Here is a 16,432-nt window from a genome sequence, read left to right as displayed (position 1 = left end):
TCTGTCAGTGGCAGACATACCATCTATAGGGATGTTACGATGTGTCTACATTTCATTTTGTCTATAGTCAGTTCCATCTCCATAGGTAGACATTATCAGTCACATGGGCAAAACCAATATACTCACAACAGAGGGGGAAGAAAATCCCTAGAATCCATGCATTGTTACCCTGGCTTCAAACCAAATGTCCATGTGAAGAATAATGCTCATATGTGCAGAGATCAAACCTTTTTTTTTTTTTTTTTTTTGAAAAATTCCCTAAACCCACTGAAACCATTTGATTCAGCAAGAAGAAAATGAATTCAGCCAGTATTATTGAACTCTGATATTCCAACATTTTCACAGAACTTTTATTATGAGCGCTTTTACGTACACAATCCTATTGATGATCCTATCAGAGCCTATATTTGATGCTCACGTTTACCTAAACATGTGGGCAGTGCAAGTATTATTAAGCCACTTTGCAGATGAGAAAATTGAGCTTAATAGAGTTTAAAGAGCTTGTTCAAGGTCAGGCAGCTAACAAGTAGCAGAGCTGCCACCTGAACCAAAAACTGGACTCCAAGTTACATTCTTCTGCTGCTGCCCTCACCTCCCCCTTGTCAAAAAGAACCTGTCAGTGGTGACATTATAATTATAGATTTTCTTGCTACCAGTTCTGCCTCTAGGGGATAGAATCTATGGGGCTTAAGATGTCCTGTCTTTTCCTGAGTGCTGTGTGCATGTCTGCCCTTTTGGTAGGTTTCACCCCTGCCTATGTAAAGTCTATGAACGCACTGAGTAGTATTTGTGGGCCAGGACTAACATTGTATGGCTTTCAGCTTTTCAAACAACTTTTATTCTCTTTCCTCCAGAACCTCCTTGCAGCCTCTCCTTGCCCCTAGTGTGACAGAATCAGGTGGGGCTGGCATTTCAGGGCGACTTGTTTTTCTTCTCGACGTCTGTGTCCTCTGGGATCTGGCAGAGATTTTTATTTCTCAGACTATTGTTCCTTTCCCCACTGTCCTTCCCACTGCTCCCACTTTCACTGTTTCCTCCAGGTTTTGAGAGGGTTGCAAAATTTATCAAACATAAGTATTTACTCAGGGAACGTACTTGACAGATAGGTGGTGGAGTAACTTCAGTTGAACATGCCTCAGAGCCGGGGTGGATTAGAGAGATCAGGCGACTCAGCGTGCAGTAAACCAGCTAGCCTCAGGCACGATGGACGTGGGTGGGCAGCCCAGTTCTGGATGCCTGTTCTTCCTGAACCTGCAAGGCCACTGGGCGGGCGTCCTGCTAGAACTCACCTGGCTAGTGCAGAGGCTTGACCAGTAGAAGGCAGTAATTGCTTACCTTGCATCTGATGAAAAAGATTGCAGTTTGCTCACAGGTACTGGTTCCACACAACAGGTAGATGGCTGAATATATTTGAATCATTGAGCTTTCCAGACAGAAACAAAACATGCTCCCATCGCTGGGTAAGATAGAAAGAAACTGAACCAGTCTGTCTTTTCACCGTAGATACATGCGTTTGGACCATCCAAAACACAAGGTCAGAATGCTGCCTCTCTGTCACGCCCTAGCTGTAGCTGTCGTCCAGATCTTTATCTTCTCAGAAAATTGGGCATTTGCCAAGAACATCAACTTCTATAATGTGAGGCCTCCCCTTGACCGTAAGTAGTGGTTGCCGCCCCAGTGCACGGCCGTGGGGTCAGAGTGTCCATCTGAGGCCCTCTTTTCCATTTATCTTTCTGGAACATTTAGTTGATAACCAGACTAAAACAGAAAGTCTTCACTGTTTCTGTGGGTAAGAGTATGGTGACAGAAATTTTCTCCATTTCTTTAAAATGGTTTGGCTTCCTGCTAAAGTTTTGAAAGGGTTCCTGTTTAAAATAAAATAAAATAAAACTTTTGAACACTGTCCCTAATCCTGGTTTAGCAGAAGAAATTCATTGTTCTTTGTTAATCTCTTCACTGGGAAAGGATATTGGCTGTGGAAAGCTTCTGCATAAATGGTGTACTAATTCTTTCAAATGACCATTAACAATTTTGAAAACAGATTAGTGTGTTTGAAATTTGGAAGGGAATATTATTTGGATTTTTATCACTATTATACAGGATCACCACTGGCAAAGGTTATATAACACTCAACTTTTTCACTACTAGTTTAAAATAGGCAAACATAAGTGTATACCTTCTACAGGATAATGGATGTTAATGTATTTGACATATATGTATAAATATGTGTATACATATATTGTAACCCCTCCTTTGTCTTCCTTCAAACAAGAAAAACTTCTCTGATATTCCTTATTAGAGAGAGATTCTTATGGTAAAAGTTATTTGTTACACATGTGAATGCCTGTGGTTCCCACACCTGGAAGAGTATCAGAATCAGGATGAAAGCCTTTAAAACTACATAGCCCCAAGTTACTTCTCCAGAGATTTAATAGTCAGGAGGGTGAGATGCAGAATATTTTTTTCTTTTCTTTTTCCCTTCTTTTTAAAAAAGCCTTCCTCATGTTGTTAATGCACAGTCAAGTGTGAGAACCAGTTTTTTGTTTTTTTGTTTTTTTTTTGAGACAGAGTCTCGCTCTGTTGCCTGGGCTAGAGTGCCATGGTGTCAGCCTAGCTCACAGCAACCTCAAACTCCTGGGCTCAAGTAATCATTCTGCCTCAACCTCCCGAGTAGCTGGGACTACAGGCATGCGCCACCATACCTGGCTAATTTTTTCTATATATTTTTAGCTGTCCAGATAATTTCTTTCTATTTTTAGTAGAGATGGGGTCTCGCTCTTGCTCAGGCTGGTCTCGAACTCCTGACCTTGAGTGATCCGCCCACCTCGGCCTCCCAGAGTGCTAGGATTACAGGCGTGAGCCACCATGCCCTGCCAAGAACCACTGTTTTTGTGCTCTCCTAAGTGAGGTCTGTATCATTACTGTTCTTTACTTTGTGTTTTCTTTATCATACATGACACTCAGTCATATCTGTATGTGTGTGTCAGTACACATGTATACTACACACATGTACAGATACACATGTATATTACATGCCTTGAGCTATCATTTATTTTACACTTCTAAATTGATAATGATTATATACTGATGCTAAAAGGCATGGCACATTGTTTTCATAGATTCTGAATTATCTACACATTTTGAACTTGTTAAGCTTAGTATAATTTTATGACAAGAAAAGAAAATCATTAAAAAAAAGAGAGAGAGGGAAAAGTGGAAAAGTGGCCAGATTCAGAGGCTTACACCTGTAATCCCAGTGCTTTAGAAGGTCAAGGTGGGAGAATCACTTGAGGCCAGGAATTCAAGACCACCCTGGGCAACATAGACCTCGTTTCTACAAAAAATAAATAAATAAATAAAAATCTTAAAAAGAGAAAAAAGTAATGCGTCTTCATTATAGAAAACTCCAAAAAAACAGGAAATGTTTAGAATAAAATAAAATTTATTCATAACCTCAAGATTCAAAGAAGCTCTTCTGTATATTTTAGAATATTTCCTTCCAGCATTTTTCTATGTATATATATTAAGTATGTGACATACTGAGATCACAGAAATTTAATTTTATATTATTTTTCTCCTTTACACTATATTTTGAATATTTTTCCATGTCTTTGAAAATATTTTAATTCTATTTACATTTTTAAAATATTCATGACTGGTCTGTAGCTTATTTCACCATTCCCCATACTTTGTATCAGAAAAACAAAAATCACAAGTAAGCTAAATGCTAAATAATGCTTCACTGAAAATCTTTTTAAATGCACTTTTCTCTTCAGTTGGCTAGTGACCTTAGAATAGATTTCTTGGAATTAGAATTACTAAATTAAAAAGGTTGTGCCAATTTATACTTTAACCATTTACCCCCCCATCACTATTAGTATTTTTAAACTATACTGATTTAATAAGTGAAAATGGATGTCATTATTTATTTACCTACTGAATATACTTTTATATTAATACACAGGCAAAACAGAAATGTATTCACAGTATTTAACTTCATGTCATACAAAATTTAGCTTTTATTTTATTCTTGTTTTGTGCAGCAATACATATCCTCCCCTTTATCTGAAACACCCACTGCTTTCTGATTTTCACCCCAGCTTTTGGTTATATTACTGGGATGGTTTGGGGTCACTTTGTTCTTTGTCTATTTCATTCTCCAAAAATGGGAGAACTGAAAGTTTTACACAGGTCCCTATACCCTGGTCTATACAGAAATGTCAAATTATTTTATTTTTTCTTCTTGCCTGTTAAAATGACAAGATACAAGGCAAAAAAAAAAAAAAAAAAATACTAGTTACTCTCAATCCAGACTGCCAGCAACTCCGAATTTCTTCTTTCCATAACACTCTGACCTGACTGTAAGGGCTTAAGAATTACTGTCATCCTCATATTAAAATGTTAAATTCCTGGTCAGCGTCTAATGCTGTGATAATTGACATATATCAAATGAGATTACTCATGAGGTTAAATGTAGCAGTATTGGAAGTGCATATGGATGGAAACCAGCATGATTTGATGCGCTGGAGACTCCACTGGGTTTTTTCTTGTAACCTCCCATTTAATCCTCACTGTATCTTTGCAAGTCATGGGGATCTTCATTGTTATTATAAATATTATTATATTTCAGAAGTTAAACATCACACAACTAATTAGTGGAAGGGACAGATTCCAAACTCAGGTTAATTGGACTGCAGTTGTTCTCAGGGACAACACTGAGAAGATTGGTTCCAATACTACTCCCACCCTTGTCCATCCCCTCCAACCTCACTCATTCCCAAACCATTGATGATAATAGAACAATACCATGGATCTTTTAGAGTGGCTTGTGGAGTCACTTTCATTTCTCTATAGTGGAAATTCACAGATGAAATATTTAAATAAAAGGGAACAAAGAAATTCCCTGAAAGCCTGATGGGTAAATCCAGCTCCCTAAAAACAGAACTTCTAAGGATGATGGCTTATAAATTTTGTTTCATCTAATAAAAGTTGCTAATTTTGTGCCATATTTGAGGTTTGAAAGTTTTGCAACTTTTTGTAAATTTTTGTAACTTATTGTTTCACTTTGCTGTTTTTTCTTTAAAGCTACACCATTTCCAAATAGCTTCAAGTGTTTTACCTGTGAAAACGCAGGGGATAATTATAATTGCAATCGATGGGCAGAAGACAAATGGTGTCCACAAAGTAAGTGTGCTGTGTTTGGAACACTCTTTGGTGATCTCACTTCGTTTAGGTCTCTCCCGACTTGCCTACAGCAGAGATGTCTTACCTAATGGATTAGTGTACCAACAGGCTGATGACGTTCTTTAGGAATCAGAGGGTTTTTTTTCTGAGAGACTATCCAGACATCAGACTATTCTGAGAGGACTTGGAAACTGATGCCTAAGCCTCAATTTGTAGTTGCATGCCTTGAGGAAATATTTCTTAAATGGTGTCTATGAGGGAGAACAGATAGACCACAATGTGGGTTAGGGCATTTTCAGAATTTCATAAATGCTTAATGATGCCTCTAGAAAAGTCATACTTACTGAGGCTTAACACAAAGGAAAGTTTCTGTACCCTTGAGATACATTGATCCTTGGGAAACTCATTCATTCATTTAAGAAAAATCACAAGCAAGCTAAATGTTAGATAATACTAAATGTTAACACTTGAGTACCTTTTTAGTTTGTTTAGTTCCCTGATATATGAGGGCTATTTGGAAAGTATCCAGCCATTGTTAATATAACAATAAAATATAACATGGCTGGATACTTTTCCAGACAACCCTAGTGTCTTTAGTGCCTAATCTGGTGCCTGGCTCATATGAGGCACTTAGTAAATATTTGTTGACTGAATGAATCGGTGCCTTTGATGAGGCAGTCAGGGAAATCTCTGAGGAATATACATTAAAACTAAGACCTGAATACCCAAAACAAGCAAGCCATGTGCAGATCTGTAGGAAGAGCATGCCAGGAGGAAGGAACAGCACATGCAAAGGTTTTAAGGGGCAAGAGTAGGCTTGGCCTTGTCATGGTCAGGAAGGAGCCTGGCCACTGAGACTTAGCGGGAGATAAAAAATCCAAGAGGGAGGCAAGGACCAGGACATGCAGGGTCTCCTTTTCCTAATAAGGAGTTTGGATTTCATTGTGAATGTGATGGGAAGGCAGTAGGGAGTTTTCAGCTAGGGATTATGTGATACTGGTCATGTTCCAGAACATTGAGCTGGCTGCTGTGTGGAGAATGGATGGTTGGGACAAGAGTAGAAGGGAACACCAAGTAGGAATAGACAGGGACAGAATGTGCTGATGGATGGTGTAGAATTTAAAAACTCTACTTATAAGGAGATCAGACTGTTCAGATTTTTTGGGTGTAGTGTTTTTAGATTTCTCAGATATAAAAGACCAAAATAAACAAATACATTCCTACAGAATTAGAGATTACTGGTTTTGGTCTACTATTACCTTGACTCTTTTGGAAATTTCTAGACCATAGTCTTTATGACAGTGGCATAGCCTTACCTTTCTCAGATAAAGCCACTGGAGACCTCCACCATGTCCAAGAATCTTATGCTGTAAATGAACACAAATGACTGTGACATCTATAAGGACAATATTTTTCATTATTTCTTCTCAAGAATAATTGATTACCAAAATATTGTTCTTAGGGTTCTTTTACATTCCTGCAGAGTGATCATCCTTAAATCGTGTGTGCACTTATGAGTACATGTATGATTGTGTACATTTGGGGATTTGTTTCTAGATTTTCCACAGAAATTTATCTTAGTTCAAAGTTTTCAAGGTTGGTTAATACTTCTCTTTACTAACTTGTTTCAGAGGGTGAGTATCATTCTTGAACAATTTGCTTTAAATTGCCTTAAAAACTGTGTGGTAAGGGTTAGAACAGTATAAACTGAAGCATTGACGTTCAACCTCTTACCTCCATGGAACATGCTGTTTTGATTGTACCAAAACACTGTTCCTACTAGGTCTGTGCATAATGCACCAGTTTGTCATTCGTTAACCAAAGCCATTTTAGCATGCATGCAGGGACGATACATGGCTATTTCTGGGTTTTAGACTGTCTTCTCCATTGAAGCACGGGTGAACAGAAAGGGAAAGCTGAAGCTCTCCACCACGGAGAAGACGTCAGAGCTGGGAAGGAGGAAGAGAGTCAGCTCTGCCATGTCCACCCGAGGAGCTGACTCTTAACGAGATTAACACGGAATGTCCCTGCATTCCAGCATGGCATGACAGGACATTCTTGCCAGTCACGTCCCAAAGATACTAACCATCTGGAATTCTAAAGGAGAGTGTCATTTCTCACTTTCCATTTGGTCATTATTTCGGGGAGTGACAGTCAACCATTTCTTGGGGCAAACAGGCCTGCAGCTATTGTTCTTTGTCATCTCAGGTTTCCTTTTCACTTTATAGCTTCACTTCTGTGGTCTGTTGGTGTTGTTAAAAGAGGTTCTCAGTGTAACAGGATATGACAAGAATGACATTTCTCGTTTTATTTACCCTGGCTTTTATGCTGACTTTTTAGGGCTGCTTTAGCATGTGTGACGTTCTATATGAGCCCATTGCAGCTACCAGTTTTCAGTTCTTGTTTGTTTGTAGTAGAAATTGAATGTGTTCTCTAAAAACATTCAGTGGCTCCCTTTCCTTCTGAACTCAGAAGTCAGCTACTCTTATCGAACATTCTACAGCACCATCGAGTTTAACATTAAATGTACTAAGGGTTCGAATTGTGCTCTGGTTAGGAGGACAAACCCTAGAAAACTGCCTTAGTTAGAATCCTACCTTCCACCATGTTCTTCCACGAACAAGAACCCGTGCCTCAGTTTCTTTACCTGTAACATGAAGATGTTAATAGAACTTACCTTAAGGATTTTGGTGAGGATTGAAGGAATGAACACAAGTTAGAAGTACCTGCCTGGCTGATGGCACACATTCAATATGTGCTTGCTTATTGCTAACATTAGTTAAAGCTTCCAACAACCCTGTCAAAATGTCAGGGCATTTACTGACATTTGACGAAAGAGGAAACCAGATCAAAAGATCTAACGTGACTTACTCACTTGTCACAGGGGCAGTTCCATAAGGCCAGTCTTCTCAACTTCAGTGCAGTTTTGTCCCCACTCTATGACATTGCTGCCATCATCCCTGATCAATAAACGAGGAAGCATTTCATTGGCCTGAGGAGCCTACAGAGGGACGCGGAACCAAAGCAGAATGTCCTGGGGTATTGAGTGAAACGTCTTAAAAGAAGCTGAAGTAGTCACATGCGAGTGGTTAAAACCATAAGGATGACTCCGTGTAGAAGCACAGTGCTGTAGCTGTGCAGAGCAGGAGGTGGGCAGAAGCAGAGAGAGTAAGAGTCAAAGAGAGGAGAAAAAGTGGAAATACACTGCTGAGGAAAAGTCTGACACCTTGGGAGGATTAGAACAAGAATAAGAGCTAGATGATAAGGAAGTTGATCTTGATGTGTGATTTGAAGCGTCTGCTTTTCACTGCGGTTCCACACGTGGCCCATTAGTATATAAGACACAAATATTGCATGATGCGACAGGTGTTCTGACCCACTGCATTTTACATTCACAATTTTCATGGCATTTTCATTCTAGAACACGTGCTTCAGAGGGGGAGAGAAAGAAGCCCAGAGACATAAACGCTTTGGTGTTAAATGAGCAGACCCACGGTTTTGATGAAAAGCTTGCACATTTTATCCTTGGCTTTAGCGGAAACCAAAGGACGGGTGCCTGCTTATAGTGGCTTTCAAAACATACGTGTGCTTCAGAAGCTGATGTCTTTTCACAAATGCCACCTGGAAACTCTAGAGTTCACTGCTATTAAATTTCTTGCAGAAACTTAAGGATCGCCTTGAATTTTAGACGTTTCTGAAGTGATTGTTGAGAGAGCTCTTTTGCAGTGTTGAAAATGAAGTTGCTGTTTTTGTTTTTGTTTTTTCTTGCCCAGATACACAGTACTGTTTGACAGTTCATCACTTCAACAGCCGTGGAAGAAGTACATCCATCACCAAAAAGTGTGCCTCCAGGATTGAATGTCATTTTGTCGGTTGCCACCGCAGCCAAGATTCTGAACACACGGTAAGGATTGTGTGTGTGTAAGTTACTGTCTAAAATTCATGCTCAGAATGGTAAGTTATACTTCATGGGAGAGGCAGTAAGGATAACATGATGAACATATTTATATTTTGAGGAAAGACCCTTACCATGATAAAACGGAGACCAAAAGAAGTCAAAGATTTTCTGTCCTTCAATAAGAAATAATGTTACTAAAAATGAGTGACAGTTCCTAGACTCCAGAGCTGGACCCCAGGCCTCTGGGTGAGTGGTCTGAAGCCAGCTCTGGTGGCTCAAGAGCAAACCATCCGTGAGAGAATGACAGGCACGACAGAGTCCAGCTCACCTGTTTTGTTCATGGCCAGGAATCACCAAGAACACTGCACAGGGAAAATTGGAACACCTTTTACCAAGGAAACCTTGTGTTTCCCACTACATCTGCTTAATGAGGGAGTGACAGTCTGAAAGATTAGCCTTAGTTTAATACAATGAATTATAGATACATTTTAGACCAATTGATCTCTTTGCCTTTCTCATTCTATCATTCTAAATGAGCATTTTACTCTTTCATATGCCTGGAATCCTGAAATGTTTGAGAAAACATTGCTTGAAAGTATGTTCATTTCATGAGGTTTTAGACTTTGATTTAGCCTAGAAGTGTAGAAAGTGGTTCTGATACCAGAGGCTTTTAGCTCTGGCTGCACAAGAATCACCAGGGCAGCTTTTACAAGCTGTGCTCGTGGTAGTAGGGGGCATCTCAGACCAACTGAAACAGAAGTTCAGGGTGGGGAGGGCGGGGGGAGGGGGGGGGTCCCAGGCATTAGGATTTTTTTTAAAAAAGTTCCCCAAGATGATTCTGATGTGTAGCCGGGGTTGAGAACCACTGATATAGATGCTTAGAGTTGATGCCTTCATCATGCCATCCTGGAAGCCTCTGTGAAAGGCTGGGTTGATGTGGTGGAGGCAGTTGTACCAGGCACAAATTGGCATTACCTGAAAACATCCTCTGAAAGCACCTGTTAGGGACCAAGCCTTTGTCACCACTCAGCAGCCGTAATTATCAAACCATTGCTGCTGTGATGATAGGAATCAGGTGTTAGCATAGACAATAGAAAGCCATTATTATCCCCTAACAAGTAGTCTGAGAAGGAAAAAATCAATGACTAATCCAAAAGTTTCCTAGCTTTCATTTTCATCTCAGTGTTTTCCTTTACAAACCTTTAGAAGATTTGTTGACTTAATCAAGCAGTCTTATTCCATTTCTCTTCCTATTCTTTGCCTGGCTAGTGCTTGAGTTTGATGCAAATAAATCACAGTTCAGATGAAAAGACTGTCAAGATGGTCTTTCTCTCCTGGTCCATTTACAGGGGAAAGGTACCCGAGGGCCTGAGTGACACACAGTCTGGAGAGCCAGTTCTAACTGTCTGTCTTCGGACAAAGCTGGTGAAGCCTTTCTTCCGTTTTTCTTTGTTTTTCCCTTTCTCTCTTATTCCTATTATTCACTCTCCTCCTCCTCTTTTCCTTTTGTAACAGGAGTGTAGGTCTTGCTGTGAAGGAATGATCTGCAATGTAGAATTACCCACCAATCACACCAACGCGGTCTTCGCCATCATGCACGCTCAGAGAACATCGGGCAGCAGCGTCCCTGCGCCCTACCTACCAGTGCTCGTCTGGCTCTTGGTGCTTCCGTTGCTATGATGCCACCATTCCTCGGAGAGGCAGAGACCAGCTCCCTAAAGCACAAGCCAACAACAGTGTGCACGGTGAACTTTGGCATGAAGACCAATCTTGCACTTGGTGAAAAGTGCACCTCGGACCCCTAGGCAGAAGCTGGTGGTTTGCTTTGATAAAATACACCCATGTGAGACCATAAGACTGAGCATGGGAGTTTGGCAGGAACTGAGAAGATGGTCCAGCTTCTAGGCTTCCTGGTCAAAGGAGACTCCAGTTCTGCAGGGAGGATCCTGGCAATTGGTCCCCACCTGACTAGGCCTTTAGCTGAAACAATTTATTGACCTTGTTGACAGGAGGCTGCCAGGGCAAACCCTGTTGTTTCTGTAATTAGTTCAGAGTGTCTCTATGAAATCTAACCCTTACCCCCATGAGAGAGCAGTTTCCCCCACCAATGGCATCGTCAATGAGAAAGGCAACTGTACGGAGAAAGCTTGCTGTTGAACTAATATGAAATCCATTTGCTAATTGTTGGGGGGGAAATAAAGCTTTTAAATTATACAGTGTAAATTCACACTTGTGCTTGGCTGATGTGGAGGCCCCTGTCGTGATACATCTACCAGGCTCATAGGGAAGGTCACTGAAGTGCTGTTTCCATGAGCTGTTGGTGATGTATGCTGGGTTACAGTATAAAATTCTATGCCAAAGTGACTTAGTTTTTTTCTAGTTTGGGAAGGATACATTTTCAGTTGCTAAATGCAAACATTAGTGAATTGAGGAGGTCAGGGGACCTCCGTGATCAAGGAAGATGACACCTTGTCATATGATGCACCCTCAGCAGAAGCAGCTTCAAGAGTCCCAGTCAGAGAAAATGGTGAGGGCCCCTTTCCCCACGGCAGTCATCTTCTCCCTGAATGTCAGGTCCACCAAGAGGACCTCTCCAAACACTTGGTAAAATACTTGGTTCCGTTCTCTCCTCCTCTTTCCCTTTTTTAGCAGAACCTCAGAAATTCAAATGAGCATCTTCTCCCTGTTTCTAGAATCCTGATTTTTGCCTTCATACTTTGAAGTGACCTTTAAACACTCTGCCCTAGTATGTATAGCTATCTATACATTAATGGAATGTTTTTTCCCCAGTTAAACATCTACAGCCGGGCACAGTGGTTTATTCCTGTAATTTCAGTACTTTGGGAGGTCAAGGTAGGAGGATCACTTGTGGCCAGGAGTTCAAGTCCAACTTGGGCAACATAGTGAGACCCCATCTCTGCAAAAAATTAGCCAGGTGTGGTGGTGTGCATCTATAGTCCCACCTACTTAGTAAGCTGAGGTAGGAGAATTGCTTGAGCCCAGGAGTTCGAGACTGCAGTGAGCTATGATCACACTATTGCACTCCAGCCTGGGTGACAGAGTGAGACTCTCTTAAAAAAAAGTCCACCATTAGAATACTGAGTACCCTGTAGCATCTACTAATAATGCTATCCTTGCAATACGGGGCCACCTATGTTATGGGTTGGCAAACTATGCCCACAGGCCAAATCCATCCCACCATTTAATTTTGTGAATACATTTTTATTAAAACATAGCTATGTCTGTCTGTTTATGTATTGTCTCTGTCTGCTTTTATGCTACTATGGCAGGGTTACATAGATGCAACAGAGACTGTATGGTCTGCAAAGTCTAAAAGCTGTCTTGCCCAGGAAGTTTGCTGACTTCTCACCTATGAGATATTAAGACTGCTTAAGGAGAAAACTGCTTTCTTTGTAGGCACCATGGTGCTAATGACGATTACTCAGCCTGGGCAGTGGTTTGCCAGGTCCCTTCCCTTGTTTTGTCTTCTGCATCAGTGAATTTTTTTTTCTCTGTTATTCCATGTATTCCATTCCAGCTCTCAGCAGTTATGTGCTAATGTCATGCGCTATCCTGTATTTATGTTTCTTCTCATCCTTGACACACACACAGTGTTTCATCTTAGGGCTCTTTAGTGTCCCATAAAACAGGGAGGGAGCAGACATCATTATCTCCCTGTCTCTGGCCTAAACTGAGACTCACCTGGAAGCATCAGTTTTGAAGCCTGATGTAGATTTATCCCACCTTTCACTCAGCACCTTGAAGTATTTGCTTTTTCATCGCTTATGCTTGTTTGAAATTAATTATATATGGCTTCACTTGGAACATTTTAATAGCATCTTTTGTGTCTTTTTATTCCCCAGGGTTTCTTTTGACTGTGTAATTGACGAATTGTCTGGTAAAAAACCATTAGCAGACAGTACATCTTTTTTTTTTTTTCTGATTTTGTTTCTACTGTCTAGATTAATGAATTTTCCTTTGTGTGTGTGCTTTTTTTTCTTTCCCAAAGAAACATCTTAATTCTCTCTTCTTCACCCCACACATCATGTTTGTATGTATTTCTCTTCTCCCCTCCTCTCCCCTCCCTCAAGCCTTTAAAATAGGGGTATTTGAGCAAAGGAGGGAATACACAGACGAAAGAAACTTCTGGCAAAGACAGCCACCGAGTAAGTAGGAGGTTAAAATAAAAATATGGGATGCCCCATTAAATTTGGATTTCAGATAAACAAAAAAATAATTTACAGATTTATAAATAAAAATATGGGATACCCCATTAAGTTTGCATTTTAGATAAACAACAATTTAATTTACAGATTTACAAATAAAATATGGAATGCCCCATTAAATTTGAATTTCAGATAAAATCAAGTATTTTTTTATTGAAGTTATTCATGAACTCACAAGGCTGGCTCTTCTAAGAAAATGGTTTCAAATCCTTGTAATAAATCAGAATCTTCTGGGTAACTTCAAAATAAAACAAATTCCCAGGGCATTCTGGAGATGGTGATTCAGCAGATCTGAGATGAAGCCCAAGCCTGATGCCAATAATTGAATGTTAAATTAAAAAAAATAGAAACTTTCAGGTGATTATCACTCTCAGCCAGAGTGTCACCTCTGACCGGAGAGGATCATTCCTTCTGAACCTGGTCCTTGGCCGCATAACTGAAATGCTAATGAATAATAAACGCATGTGCAAGCAACCTGGGTCGGAGGGAGGTTCTCAAAGTGTGGCCCTCAGATCAGTGGCATCAGTGTCACCTGGAAACTCATTAGAAATGCAGATTCTTGGACTCCATCCAGACCTACTGACTCAGAAACTCTGAGGGTTCCATCTGTGTTTTAACAAATTTGAGAGCCACTGGATCAGAGACGTGCTCCCCCAAAGTCTTCAGTAGACGGGGTCTTGGCGTCTGCATGAGAATCGTGTGGGGGAGCTTGTAAAAAAAAAAAAAAAGAAAGAGAATCAGACTCCTGGACCCCAACTCCAGAAAGTCAGATTCTTTATGTCTGGGTTGAGTAAGAAAATTTTTTTTTTTTTTTTTTTTTTTTTTTGAGACAGAGTCTCCCTCTGTTGCCCTGGCTAGAGTGCCATGGTGTCAGCCTCGCTCACAGCAACCTCAAACTCTTGGGCTCAAGCGATCCTCCTGCCTCAGCCTCCCGAGTAGCTGGGACTACAGGCATGTGAAAATTGTATTTTTAACCAACTCCTCAAGTGATTCTGATACACAGCCACTTTGTGGGCCACCAAAAGAAAGGATAAACTACGGGGGTGTTCCCGGTGACCAGAGGCGCAGACTCCAGCACCTGACCTTTGCATTCTAATGTGAAAGCCCTGCGCATGTTAAATTGACTCTGCGGTATCTCCAATGTAATTGATAAACTAGAATCCAAAAAAAAAAAACCAAAAAAAAAAAAAAAAAATAGAGTCTTTAGGGCTCATTGAATGGATTTTTAAGTCCATTGCACAGGGACCTGAAGTGGCCAAGTATCCCAGACCTCGGGTTAATTTGCCCCTAGCACACAAGAAAATGAGAAGCACTTTGGTGTCAAAATGTCCAATGAGAACTGGAGTAGTGGGGCCCTAAAAGAAGGGGAATGTGTAGATTTATTGTTATAAAAGAGACAAGGAGATTAGCTATGAATATGAGGAGGGTCTGAGGGAATGGCCTGTCAGGGTCCATTTTGAATAGATCTACATTCTAGAATAAACTTTGAATTCCCATCCATCAATCATGCTTTGAGAAAGAAAAAACTGGTACCTAACACTTTCTTCTCCAGCTATGTCCAAACTCCCTAACTTCAATTCGGAGTCAAAGTTAGCAGTCAGAAATTATAGGCATTATTTTCCATGCAATCTGCATTCTGTCATGTCAGTCACTGGGTAAAATAAATTTCATAAGAAAAAAGAAGGTGGTGGGCTTCTCTCTCTTTCCTGGGAAGGGGCTTATAAAGCCACACAAAGCATGAAGTGAGCAACAGGGACGTTCAGGGACCTGGGAGGTGGGGTGTGGCATGGAATCAGGGAAATATATTTCACATTTGTCAGATGACTCGACTCTTAGACAAAACTTTTGTGACGTGTAGATTACAACAACTAACAACAGTTTGCTATGTCCTTTGGATCATGGACATTTTTTTTTTTTTTGCCTCATCCTTTGTCATTGACTGTACGATTCGTAGAGGTACGTAGCTATGCCGGACGTGTCTGGGTGCAAATCATGCCTGAAGACAAAGGCTCGTGGACATACAAAGGTGAAAGTCAAAGAAACTGGAAAACAAGCATCTGTGGTGACTGAAGCCCACCTTTGGGCACAGTTCCCTACTGTGCATCCGAAACAGGCTGAGATCTTTCTGTCACGCTTCCCACGCTCCCTCCACCTTCACAATTCTGCCTCCTTCCCAGCCACCCTCGTCCATTGCCTCGGCCTCTGTTTCATCAGATGCTGAGGCTGGAAGCTGAGCTGCCTTTGGGGTGACCCAGAGTGTGCAATAACCATGGTTGGGCTGTGAAAAGTGGGGCTTCCACAGCTCTGCTAGGAATACTGTGTGGCAGGCCTGGGACTCTGCATTTTTAACAAGCGTCTGATTCTGATACAGGTGATTCTCACACTGATAGCCTTAGAGCTTCATTTTTAGAACCATCAGCCCAGGGCCTCAGAATAAGGCTGTAGAGCTCTGTGCTGAGAGCATCACATATCTTCTAAATCTCCATATGAGGACTCTCTTGGTTCATGACTGAAAGTCAGTCCCAGCTAAGGGGCCAGAGCACTTGGAGGACACTGTGGCTTGGCAGGGCTGCCATGTTGGGAATGGTTGTGGGATGCCTGGGACAAGTGGGAACTCTGGATGGGGGGGGGAGTCTGGGCCCCCTTTCAGGCAGGATGTTCAGGGGAGTCCCTGGGAGTCATGGCTGAGAGAGGCAGGGAGAAGCCATGCAAAGCAAAGGACAAGGTGAGCCCATCCGCAGGGGCTAAGCACGGACTCAAAACCAGGTCTGATGCCAATATTGTCCAAAAGACAACAGGCAACATGGGCCAGGCGAGTCCTGGAGATGGACTCTGGTAAGGTTTTTGAGGGTCACCATGTAAGGATGGCATCTTTCATAGAGTGCTGTAGCCACCAGATAACTTTAACTGCAAATAACACAGAGTCCAATGTGTCAATGTGTCAATGAATTTCTTGGCTCTCACAACTGGAAGTCCAGAGGGAGAGTGGGTCTCAAGGTGGACTTTATCCAGCTCCATTCTCTGCTATTCTATTGGTTCTCACCTCCCTCATGTCCTTTGTACCCAGATGGCCACAGCTGTGCGATACTGCCCACCCAGTGTCTAGCCCCACCAGGGTATAGAC

At 41.3% G+C, this 16,432-nt stretch overlaps 1 protein-coding gene across 2 annotated transcripts in view; it reads left to right on the top strand.

The window, feature by feature from the left end:
• LYPD6B (LY6/PLAUR domain containing 6B) overlaps positions 1–11,301 on the top strand; it is a 128,727-nt gene extending 117,426 nt beyond the window's left edge. For both annotated transcript variants that reach the window (XM_069472880.1, XM_069472889.1), the window contains 4 exons: positions 1,504–1,655; positions 5,086–5,184; positions 8,958–9,088; positions 10,598–11,301. In XM_069472880.1, coding sequence (XP_069328981.1) covers positions 1,504–1,655; positions 5,086–5,184; positions 8,958–9,088; positions 10,598–10,762 — 547 coding nt within the window. In that variant the 3' untranslated portion in view covers positions 10,763–11,301. The remainder of the gene's footprint in view (positions 1–1,503; positions 1,656–5,085; positions 5,185–8,957; positions 9,089–10,597) is intronic.
• Positions 11,302–16,432: the final 5,131 nt, after the last annotated feature.

The sequence above is a fragment of the Eulemur rufifrons genome, chromosome 1 (assembly GCF_041146395.1).
Source record: "Eulemur rufifrons isolate Redbay chromosome 1, OSU_ERuf_1, whole genome shotgun sequence".
In the NCBI taxonomy this organism is placed as follows: domain Eukaryota; kingdom Metazoa; phylum Chordata; class Mammalia; order Primates; family Lemuridae; genus Eulemur; species Eulemur rufifrons.
This window is presented reverse-complemented; position numbering and strand designations above follow the sequence as displayed.